Here is a 12,568-nt window from a genome sequence, read left to right as displayed (position 1 = left end):
GCCTCCCAATTAATGGTCATAATCTGCCATTAACAGCCTTTATTTTATGTTAAATATTTCAGTTACAAGTCATAGCAGAATCAGTAGCTCTCTGCTGGAATCTCGCGCTACTGAACTCTTCTGCTGCTGGATTCTATCTGCTGGAAAAATACAAGCTTCTGCAATATTAGTTGCTGCTAGAAATGTTAGCTTCTGCTGGAATTTTCGCATTGCTGCTGAATATTGCTAGCTGCTACAAAATGCTACTGCTGCTGAAAATCCAGGTTCTCACATCCATCCCTCCTTATGAGAAGTTTCGTCCTCGAAATTTGGCTATACATGATCCTCAAAGAGATAAGGGTATTGTTCTCGCATCTTTTCTTCCAACTCCCAAGTAGCTTCTCTTTCAATGTGATTGGACCATTGTACTTTGACATATGGAATAGTTCATCGCCTAAGTACTTGGTCTTTGTTATCCACAATTCGAATCGGAATTTCTTCATACTTCAGTTCCTCATTTAGATTGCCCTCAACCAACAGTGGTCCAGCTTCAAGAATATGACTTGGATCAGAAATATATCTTCTTAACTGCGAAACGTGGAAAACATTATGGAACATTAACAAATTGGGGGGAAGTACTAATCTGTAAGCAAGTGTTCCCACTTTCTCTAGAATTTCAAAAGGTCCAACATATATGGGATTCAGTTTTCTAGCCTTATTGAATCGTACTACACCTTTCATAGGTGACACTTTTACAAATGCTTTTTCTCCAACTTCGAATTCCACGGGTCTTATTTTCAGGTCAGCCCGCTTTTCTGTCGATCTTGTGTAGTTTTTAGTCTCTCATTTATCATAGCAACTTTATCCACTGTTTCTTGGATTAGTTTGGGTCCAACGATGGCATTTTCCCCTACTTCATCCCAATATAGTGGTGATTGACACATTCTCCCATACAGAGCTTCGTATGGTGACATTCAAATACTGCTGTGATAACCATTATTGTACGCGAACTCGATTAAGGGCAGATGTTCGCTCCAATTACCACTGAAGTCTAGAGCACATGCTCTCATCATGTCCTCAAGAGTTTTTATTTTCCTCTCAGTCTGGCCACCAGTTTGAGGGTGATATTCCGTACTAAGAGTAACTTTTGTTCCCATAGCTTCTTGAAAGCTCTTCCAAAAACGGGATGCAAATCTAGGATCTCTGTCTGATAGTATGCTAGCTGGAACTCCATGTAACCATACGATATCATTCATGTACAATGTGGCTAGCTTGCCCAAATTATAGTTCATGCGGACAGGTAAGAAATGCGCAGATTTTAAGAGTCTATCTACGATTACCTAGATGTCATCATGACTTTGTCTATAATTTCGTAACCCGACAAAAAATTCCATTGAGATATGTTCCCATTTCCATTTTGGAATCTCTAGAGGTTGAAGAAGTCCTCCAGGTTTTTGGTGCTCTGCTTTGACTTGTTGGCACACAAGACACCTGGAAACAAATATTGCAACATCCTTTTTCATTCCACTCTACCAGAAATTATTCTTCAAGTCTCTGTACATCTTGGTACTGCTAGGATGGACTGAAAATTTTGACTTATGTGCTTCAGACATTACTTATTGTCGAAGGTTATCAATGTCTGGTACGCACAATCGTCCTTTCATCAACAAGATTCTTTTTTTATCCGTCTCGAAATCTGGTGATTTCCCTTCTTTAGCTTATTCTTTCAGTTTCACCAAAGCGAAATCTCTATCTTGACTTATCTTGATTGTTTCTCGAAGGCATGGTTGTGCTGAAAGTGATGCAAGGATCACCTTACTCGTATTCTTTCGACTTAAAGCATCTGCTAACTTGTTGGCTTTTCCTGGGTGGTAGCTTATCGTCAAGTCGTAATCTTTCATGAGTTCAATTCATCGTCTCTGCCACATATTTAGTTCTTTTTGAGTGAACAAATATTTGAGGCTTTGATGATCGGTGAAAATCTCACATTTGGCTCCATAAAGATAATGTCTCCATATTTTTATACGAACACCACCGCAGCTAGTTCGAGGTCATGCGTCGGATAGTTTTGCTCATACGGTTTCAGTTGTCTTGACGCATAAGCAATTACTCTTCCATCTTGCATGAGCACACATCATAAACCTTCTTTTGATGCATCTCTGTAGATGGTGAAATCCTTTCCTTCAGTTGGCAACACCAATACGGGAGTAGAGGAAAGCTTCTTCTTCAAGGGCTCGAAGCTTTGCTCACATTCTTCACTCCATTGAAACTTAGATTTCTTTTGCGTGAGTTTAGTGAGGGGTATGGCTATTGAAGAGAATCCTTCAACAAATTTTCGACAATAGCCTGCTAGTCCTAAGAAGCTTCGAATTTCTATCACATTCGTTGGCCTTGACCAATCCATGATTGCTTCTACCTTCTTAGGATCCACAGATACTCCTGCTGCAGATATTATGTGTCCCAAAAATGTGACGCTCTCTAGCCAAAATTCGCATTTCTTGAACTTAGCGTACAGTTCTTTTTCTCTCGGCGTCTGGAGGGTGAGGTGAAGATGTTCTTTGTGGGTTTCCTTATTTGGAGAATATACCAGAATATCGTCGATGAATACCACAACAAACTTGTCAAGAAACGGTTTGAACACCCTGTTCATTAGATCTGTGAATGCTGCCGGAGCATTTGTTAATCCGAACGACATTACCATGAACTCATAGTGTCCATACCTTGTTTTGAAGGCTGTCTTCAGAATATCGTCTGTTTTGACCTTTAGTTGGTGGTAGCCTGACCTTAAGTCGAGCTTGGAAAATACTGTAGCTCCTTTGAGTTGGTCAAACAGGTCATCTATCCTTGGAAGCGGGTACTTATTCTTGATTGTGATCTTATTCAGTTCCCTGTAATCAATACACAATCCCATGCTTCCGTCTTTTTTCTTTACAAATAGAACAGGAGCTCCCCATGGAGATGCACTTGGTCGGATTTGATTCTTATCCAAAAATTCTTGAAGTTGTTCTTTGATTTCTTTCAATTCTGCTCGAGCCATTTGGTACGGTGCTTTTGAAATTGATGTAGCATTGGGTACTAAATTAATCTCAAATTCCACTTCATAGTCGGGGATTGTGCCATGGAGTTCTTGAGGAAAGACATCCGTAAACTCCTGTACTACCGGAATCTCTTCTAGTGCAAGTGTGGTTTCTTCCTTTACCTCGCTTAACATAGCTAGGTAAACTTCTTCTCCACTTTTCATGGCTTTCCAAGTTTAAGAAGCAGAAAGGAGAGTCTTTCGTTTTCTTTTCTTACCATGAAATAAAAGTTTTTCTTGGTGTGGAGCTTGGATGATTACCATATTTCCATGACAGTCTACTAAGGCATGATTCTTGGCTAACCAATTCATTCCAAGAATTACATCAAATTCCACCATGTTTAGTTGGATTACGTTTGCCTTGAAATTATGATTTTCTATGAGAACACTAATATCCCAATGTAGAGTGCGAGTTTCTAAAGTCCGATTTGCAGGAGTTGCTACTCTATATGGTTCTTCTAAGTTATCATGCTTAGTTCCTAACTTCTTGGCAAATCTCTTAGACATGAATGAATGCGTAGTATCACAATCAAATAACACATAGGCATGTATCTTATTGATTAGCATGGTACCTGCTACGACATCATTCGAGTTGTCAGTCTCTTCTTGAGTGAGTGCATAGACCCGAGCATTTGGCTTGTTCTCCTTAGGCTTGTTTGGAGTTGTTCCACCTGCTAGACCATTCCTTGGATATGGAAAAGGGCATTGAGCAATGGGGTGGTCCATCTTTCCACAACGGAAACAAGCTCCAGAATTCTTACGACATTCACCAGTGTGAGTTAATCCACAACTTTGGCACTTGACTCCCTCTTTGTATGATTGAGAAGAGGTAGTTCCTTTGGCTGGAGCACTGGTGGATTGATTTCTTGAAAACCTAGGCTTCTTGAATTGATTCCCGGTTGGTACTTGCTCGACTGAGGACGTTTGAGTTTGTTCTCACCGTCACGCCACTTGATGTCATTCTCAGCCCTGATGGCGGCTCCCATCAATTCATCAAAACTATTGGGTTCGATAACAGCAAGGGCAGATTGAATACGACTGTTCAATCCTTTCTTGAAGCGATGTATCTTCAAGGCCTCGTCTCCCGTGATGGTTGGGGAGTAAGTTCCCAATGAGTGGAACTTGGATGAATACTCCACCACTGTCATGTTTGGTTCTTGAACCAAGCTTTCAAATTCTGACAGCTTCTGCACTCGAATTGCTATCGGGAAGTACTGCCTCAGAAATGTCTCTCGGAACCTTTGCCAAGTGATAGATCTCGTCCCTAACATAGCTGGTGAGACTCCTTCCCACCATATGGCTGCTTTATCCATAAGAAAATGTATAATCACATCTACCTTGATCTCTTGTGGAACCTCAAGTAGTCAAAGGTGATTATCCACCTCCTTCATCCAATTCTGTTTGACCTCAGGATCGGAACTTCCATCGAAGTTTGGGGCTCTTGCTCTTCGGAGGGACTCATAATGCTGCTTAGTCTCATTCTGAGCTGGAGGTGGTGGCGGTGGCTGATTAGCATTAGGGTTGACAAACCCTTGTAGCGTGGTTGCCACAATCGTGGCTATAGCCATCAAATCCAACTGACTGAGGCCAACTGTTGGTGGTAGTTGTTGTGCATCCTCATCATTGCGGTTTCTATAACGAGGGTTGCGATTGTTTCTCATAGGTCTTCCGTCCATTTCCTACAAATATGAAAATTCTTAAGGTTTTTTGCAGAATACAGATTAAACAAAGGAAGCAAAATGATTGAGTAATTGCTCAAAATTTAAATATGAAACCAATGAATAGAAATAAATTTTATTGATTTCCCACGAAAGTACAATTGCAACTAAAATTCGAAAATGCTAACAGAAATGCAAATGGAATAAATGTTACTACAAGGAACTATTACTGATGGTCTAATATATCACTTCTCCTAATCTCAAATTCATAGGATCCTGTTCGACTTCTTCTTCTTCTTCTTCGGGATCCTCCTCGGGTTCGTCTTCATGGTTGGCTATTACTGTTTTCATATGTTCAATATGACCATTCAGAACTGCATTCTGGTCGCTAAGAAATTCAACAGTGTTCTGCAACTCTTGAATCTGAGCATCAGTCTGCTCACAATACAGATTATGTTGGTACATGAGTTGGTTCATTTGATCCTTACGTACTTGGATCTTCTCAACTAAGTTATCACGTAACTTGATTAAGTCTGCAACAGTCTCTTGAGAGGTTTTGAACTCTTCTTGAGTTCTCCTATTTCTCTCTTCTGCCTCATGCAGATACTGAGCATAATGTTGAACATCATTTCTTAAGTGTTCTGCTCTACGCTGTAATATATTTGTCCAGCTCTAAGCAATAGTCATGTCCCTTGAGTTTCTCTATCTTCTTCTCTAAGCTCTTAATGTAGCTAGTCTGGTCAGCCATATCCTACATCCAAAACATGGGAGTCAAAGTTCAGAAATGATATCAAGAGTACATGTCGAGTTATAGAGATAATTACTGGAATGAACAGAATCAGTACAACCTATAACATTAAATAGAAGAAAATAGCTGAATATTTTTCGGGTTAGAATAGCATGAAAATTTTACGAAAAATCCTTCACATCATGAACATGAACTGTACCAAATTTGGTGCAAAAATACTGAGCCGTTTGGAAATGAAAATTCTTCAAAGTTTCGAAAAATTGGAAAATTTTACGGGAATGACGATATCACTATCTAAACGAAGGATTTTGGGGTTCGTCGGTGGTGCTAAATCATTCTAGGTTAGGTTCTCCTCGTTGAGAGCTTTCCGACGGTATATTACAATAGTCAAAATTTCCTGGATCAAAAGTTATGGTCGTTTGAAGTTTGTGCGAAAAACACCTCAACTTCCATACAATTTGCAAGGTCTACTGCATGCACTTGCTGGAATTCACTTCCTATGTAATTCTGATGTTACTGCAATCAAATCTGCTGCTTTCCAGCACTGTTAGAACCAGTCTGCTGTATTTCGGGTCTACTGACCAAGTCTTCTGCATTCAGATCTACTGTTTCCATCGGCTGGTTCTGGTTTCAGACTACTGGTTCTGATGCTACTATTTTTCGGTCTACTAGTTTGGTCTACTGATTTTTTTCCTACTCATTTCAGACATGCAGCTGAAACAGTCAGAGCTCTATTGCATTCTTATTTGTTTCCCTTACTAATTTTCCCAACTGTACGTAGTTAGTCTATTGTTTCAGTAGTCTTATTACAATAGTTTATTTTTCAGAACTCTATTAGTTAATCAGAACTTATTTTCAGAAATCTATCAGAATTTATTATTTCTAGTTCCTCCTCCCCAGATTATGAAACCCGGTTTGCTCTGATACCACTTCAATGTCACGTCCCAGGGACGGGGTTGGTCGACACCGGCGTTGATCTCAAATTTACATTCGAAAACAACAAGTTTCAGAAGTACAAAATTCAGAAACCAGTCTTTTTATTCATAAAACTGAATTTGTCATTGTCTGATACAAACTCAAATAACAAATATTTTACAGCGTAAATGTAAAACCAGATATAACAACGTTTTAACAAATGCAGCGAAAAACATAATTTATAACTGAGAACTAACAGGTCTTCTTCACTAGCCCCAGAACTGATTATGCTCTTCTTCTTCTAACATTTCTTCCTTGTTATTATCTGAGACGGGTTTTGGTGGATGAGTGATATGTCGTCACTCAATAAGCGGGGGCGGGAATAACTCCCAGTTTTCAAAACCATTTTCAACAAAAACAGTAATACAAATAATATACAGAAACTCTTATTTTCAGAACAGGAATCAATATTCAGGAATAACAGGTTTCAGAACAGAAATCAGAATTTAAAATTTATCAAGTAATCACTGAGCACTTTTGTGAATTTCATGGCTAAACTGATATCAGTACCCTATAAGTTCTCTCTTCTAAAGGGTGAGCGCAGTAATCAGTAATTAGGAATGTTTCAGAATATATATTCATACCATTAGTTCGCTAGGTTTCAGTGCTTCAAAAATCAGAGATCAAAAATACATATACTTTGCTTCAAAAATAGAAATTATCAAACTGGTTTCAAGATATTTATATATAAGCCTACTTACTGTAATTTGCTAGAAAGTTTCAGTTGAAGCATGAAATCTGCTTGTTCTCGCTACTGGATTTTAATTGCTCAGAAAAGGCACTCTCTTAGCTCGAATTTCAAGTGATAACTCAAGTTTTGTGTAACACCAATTCAAAGATTTGAGCCACGTCTTGATGATGAGTGTGAGAGCCAAAACATGTCTATGACATATTAGAAACTACACACTTAGGCGCCTCTAAACTGAGCATGAGTTTCTTGACTTGGTCCTTGATATCCGAGCATATTGCATTTCACGTGCATCATATCAGTTTGTATATTCGTACATACTCGTATTTTGACGATTGTCTCTCACGTCCTTGTTTCCATCTTGGACACCTCATTCTGCAGGACAGGTCTTAGGTTGGATGGTTCGGATGGACTAGAGGAATTGGGTTTCAGTTGTGATTCAGTGGAGGTTTTATTTGGTTTCTTGTACATGATTATGTTTTCGATTTGGTTGTATTAACGATTAAGATTGGGATTGTCGTTCTGTTTTCGTTTAGGTTATAAAATGATTAATTTATTTGATTTTCGTTGTTTAATTGTTGTTATTAAGTTTAATTATGCATGTTTATTAGCATGTTTAGTAGTGGCTCGAGTAAGGGCGCTACAACTAAGAAAACACTTTTCTTTAAAGCATAACTCATACTGTGACCAGAGATTTCTTGTACTATTAACTCATCATATTATATAGGATATCCACACTTATAGGTGAGCGATGTATCCCCTACTGCAATGTATCGGCTCCTATTTATGTCGAAATTACATCCAACCTCACCATCTGATAATACTCACGAAGTTTGAAAACAAATCAAAGTTCAGCACTAGGGTCAAAACACTAATGATGTATAACCATAACCACTAACTAATGCATTCGCTAAGTGATAACCACTTGGAAAGTCCTAAGAAAGGTTGTTCTGTGCAATCAAATTGTAAAATATTATTAAAACAAAAAATGTTTTTACACAAAATTGAATAAAACTCAATCCATAATTGGTTAGTTGGAAATCTATTCTAATATAAGCAACTTTGAAAGCCATGATTTTTTTTTATTTCGATGCGTTTTTATCTCAGCCACCTATCACAATTTATTTTACAATTCTCTTTGTATTGAGTTAAATTGTTAAAATCAGATTCAATAATGCAAGCCCCGATTTCTAATTTATGGAATTATGTTGTATATTGTGATTTAAACCATACGTTCAAACAAGGTAATTTTCCCTAGAGTTACTTTATTGTTGTATAATATACTAAAGAACCTTAAAATAGTTTCTTTTATTTAAAAAAATATTTTTTTTTTGTATATTATAGTGTTGGGGTTGCTATAATGACCTTTAGAAGAGCAAATCAAAACTTAACGCTTAGTCGACTCAAATTAGATATATTCGACCTCGAGCTCATATTAAAGTTCGAACAATTTATAATTTTTTTGCTCGAATTCAGTTTTGCATTTAAATAATTGAACGTATTTGCACGAAAGTCAATATTCAAAAGATTCGGCATATTTATTAAAATACAATATAATAATCTCTATTTATTAAAAGACATGAGTGTGTTTGGAGGCCATGATTTTTTGATCTCTTGAATGCCAAAGTGTTATTTTCTTCCAGGCAACACATCACAATTTCTTAATTAGTTTGTTTGATTGTCCTTATTTCCTTTCTAAAACGTTTGAGTTATTATAACCAGATTCAATACATGAGAACCAAGATTCAGATTTCTAAACTGATGATTGGTNATCATATTTCACAATCACATGGCTTCTAAATTCTAAAATATATGATTGGGGATTTTATAACCTATGAAATCAACCAACTAAATGACACATATCAATGCACTAAATCTCCCCTTCAGCAGCAAAATATATATGACATATGCATATAATTTCTACAGAAGATGCAAAAAAATCAACAAATATTTCATGTATCCATGGCAACTATACAGTAACCACAACCGATGGTGATGTATTAGACGCAGCAAGAAGTGCTGCCCCAATACCTGAACCGTCCTCTGTGATCTTAATGATGACATGAGGAGCGATATGCTCGCCTAATAATTGTTCCATCGCTTCATTCAGATACTCTCTGAACATCATATAGTTTGTATATAAACCCCCTTCGACTGCCACCACCGTTCTTTTCATCCTGTCTTGCCTCGTTTTTGTACTCGTAATGCCACCACCACTTCCATCGCGGCCAATCTTTTTTAGGATTCCAACAATACCAGCGGCTACTAATCTAGCTGCTCGGCATGTCACTATATCACACACTTTGACAACAAGTTTCCGAACATTGAGGGGTATATCAGGGATCTGAAAGGTAAAATTACAGATAAAAATTGGAGAAGGATAAGAGGAATTTACAGTCACATTGCCGTATTTGAACTGAAAGACTAATGAAATGAATATGTTTGTACCTCGAGAGTGTCTCGCAAAATTCTGGCCACCTCCCTTAAGTCAGGGGAATTGTCCTCGTGCATAGCAGCCATCAAAGGTGTCCTGAAATGTTCGAACCAATGATGTAATATTAAAATTCATTTGTAAATGACACCATCAACTACAACAGCGATACACGACCTCGCTGAATGCCAAAGTCGTAGCTGATAGTCCCCGCGAAAGGATTAATGCAAGCAAATTATAGGACATGTCAAAATTATACATTGCTAAAAGCTTTGCTCCTACTACGTTAAAACAATTACTTTCAACTCAATATGCACAATCTGGAATTCCTTGCTCTTGAAAAATAAAAAAGGTCTTAATCTTAGATGTTTCAAAACTCTGGCAATGTTTTCAAAGTGTAAATATAGACAGGCTATCCAGCATTATAGCTTTGTGAAAGAAAGTGAACTAAATCACGATAGCAAAAGAAAAAAACTAACAATTACATTAGTACCTCAAAATGAAGGGCTCGCGTAACTTTGAGGAAGCGGGTCCAAAAACATCCGACTCCTGTGACATCTGAAGCATTACTCTTCGAACAATGTCTCCTAAATACATTCCCGATATCATTTTTTCGAAACCCTAAAGCATGGTAATCAACAATCGACCATTATAAAATATTTAAGACAAAATTTAACTAAATTGTTAAAAAGAAAACGAAAAAATAATAATAATCTCACTTGATCCTTCGGGTTTGGACTATCAGCATCCAAGTCGACATCAAATTTTGTTCTCGGCAAATGAGATGACCAAAAATTTCCCCATTCCATATTAACAACCTAAATGCATTTAAGAATATTGCAAAATAGGTAAGCTCGAGAAGAAAACTGCGTAAATTAGAAGTATTAATCAAAAGCCTAAATCAACATGCTAGAAAGAATACCATGCCTCCAGAATTTGCAAAAAGACCTTGACACTTGATGATGGCATCTGCTCGTTCTAAATAGCAGGCATTGGTACCTGTCCCTATTACCACGGCAGCGACAGTGTCCTCATCATGATAATGACCCAGAGCCAAGGTCCCTACGGTGTCATTTATCTGTTTAAACAAGAATTAGTTTCATTTATATATAATCCAACTCTTCGAAATATAATAAAAACCAGTCCAAAAAACATTTAGATTTCATCTTTTCGGCACAAAAATTGAGTTGCTGTAACGAACAATTGAACATACAGTGTCAATTCAACATTCTATCCCTCAGCCGAGCGTAACAGGGAAACTGGAGTTATCATCTGCATAAATGTCAAAGATTATGAACTTGAAGGCTTACAAGTACGGACACTCGCATATTCAGGCCTTTTAGAGACATTGCTTGCTGTAGGCACTGAGAGACATCCCTTCCAACCTGACATTTGGCACCATGCTATGAGTTTTAGGATTTAAAAATTTGTATAGGTTGAGTCATCAACATAAACCAGATTGAACTGACCGTGTCTTCAATAGAAAATCTTTTCGTCCATTTTATTAGAATTCCTGACGACAAAGAGGTTTGTTTCACAGGAAATGAAAATGTGAAACCAAGTTCCCTGCCTTCTCCTCGTGAAGGCCCTGAAGTATTATTTTCCCTTTCAATAAAATCCTTCAATGTTGCTGCTATATAACCAAAAAGCTCCTACAAGTGGAAATACAACAAAGAGAGAAACATCATTAGTTTATTCTATATATTACATAGATGTCAGGAATTCTCATGCAGTATAGAAACTTGTTCACCTCGCTCGTGCTGGTCATCAATTGTTCTGGAATGGGTTGTTCATCTACTTTACGCCCAATAACTGTAGAAGGTTGACCGCCCAATTGAACCCGCAAGACACGGAAATTTGTACCACCAAGATCCAGAGCATAATAAATTCCCTTCTCATTCCTGGGAAAATTGTCTCACATTTAGGGTAAAAAACTTCTGAAATTCCTAATAAACACCCAGCTTGCAGCATGGAATAGCAACAAGAAACCCGAGATTTCCAAAACAAGAGGATTAAATTTGAAAAAAAAACAACAAACTGCAAACTAGTTTGCAGCAAACACAGATACCTCAACAAGGTATACGAGAGGTATGCCATAGTAATTTTCATGTGAAGCAGAATCACAGAATAATGAGCTAATGCATGCAGACAAAGCTCATCAAATATATAAAAGACAATAAGCTTGAAACACTTTGCCTAGCAGTGTGATTTCTAAACTGGATCACATGATCAGGATATAATTAAAATGCAGTATGACAAACAGATTACTAAAACAATTAAAAAAAACAAACAGATTACTAATAGAGCTAGTTCCCGACATCAAATGAATATAAGCGGGTTGATAAATGCAAGAGTAGGAAATTGCAAATATCAGGAGCTGTCTCATTAATATTACCCAGTCCCACAGCTGGCAAGTCACAAGACTCCAGCCAAGTGACTTGACCAGCACAAGCTTTAATATTTGTCCTCACGAAAAAACTGCTACACGCAAACAAAAGAAAGCTTATTCTGAGTGAAAAAATGTAGATAGCGGTAAATGCGGCGAAAAATATTATCCAAAACTTAATATACGAATTGCATTGGAAAAGGAAGAGTGAAAAACTAGAATCTACAGATCGTTTACCGAAGCTTAATATCGGATTTACAAGAAATCCAGGGATACGTGTCGAATGTTCCGTCAAACAAGCGAGGAAATGAAAACGTGATTAAACTTAAAAATTTCAAAAGCACTCAGCGAATGCAGAAAAATGTCAAAAATCACAACTCTTGAAAAGGGAAAAAAAATTAATTTCTAATCCACAGTTTCAAAATAAAATCATCGTACAACGAGAAAAGACGCAAACTGAAAAATAAGCCACATGTCCGTTAATGGACACATGCAGGTTTCAAAAGAAACACGCACAAAATCACACATACAAACAACAAATAATTAAAAAAAAAATACAGATATAAAAAAAATTCATGCTTTACCCAGTGGGGAGGGTGTCAACGTAGGTAAGCAGCATCTTGATCT

At 37.4% G+C, this 12,568-nt stretch overlaps 2 protein-coding genes across 2 annotated transcripts; both read right to left on the bottom strand.

The window, feature by feature from the left end:
- Positions 1–3,232: 3,232 nt before the first annotated feature.
- Positions 3,233–3,781, bottom strand: LOC140969043 (uncharacterized). Its single transcript, XM_073430256.1, has one exon. The coding sequence runs from the start codon at positions 3,779–3,781 to the stop codon at positions 3,233–3,235; it is 549 nt and encodes a 182-aa protein (XP_073286357.1).
- A 5,125-nt stretch (positions 3,782–8,906) lies between these two features.
- On the bottom strand, positions 8,907–12,562 carry LOC140969044 (hexokinase-3-like). Its single transcript, XM_073430257.1, has 9 exons — positions 12,526–12,562; positions 11,306–11,456; positions 11,025–11,207; positions 10,866–10,940; positions 10,478–10,633; positions 10,275–10,373; positions 10,049–10,176; positions 9,573–9,654; positions 8,907–9,468 (listed from the first exon to the last, which is right to left on the bottom strand). The coding sequence occupies exons 1-9, from the start codon at positions 12,558–12,560 to the stop codon at positions 9,094–9,096; spliced, it is 1,284 nt and encodes a 427-aa protein (XP_073286358.1). The 5' UTR covers positions 12,561–12,562; the 3' UTR covers positions 8,907–9,093.
- Positions 12,563–12,568: the final 6 nt, after the last annotated feature.

This window comes from Primulina huaijiensis, unplaced genomic scaffold (genome assembly GCF_012295235.1).
Source record: "Primulina huaijiensis isolate GDHJ02 unplaced genomic scaffold, ASM1229523v2 scaffold39855, whole genome shotgun sequence".
NCBI classification, from domain to species: Eukaryota; Viridiplantae; Streptophyta; class Magnoliopsida; order Lamiales; family Gesneriaceae; genus Primulina; species Primulina huaijiensis.
The sequence above is the reverse complement of the archived record's forward strand: the minus strand, read 5'-3'. Positions and strand labels throughout refer to the sequence as shown.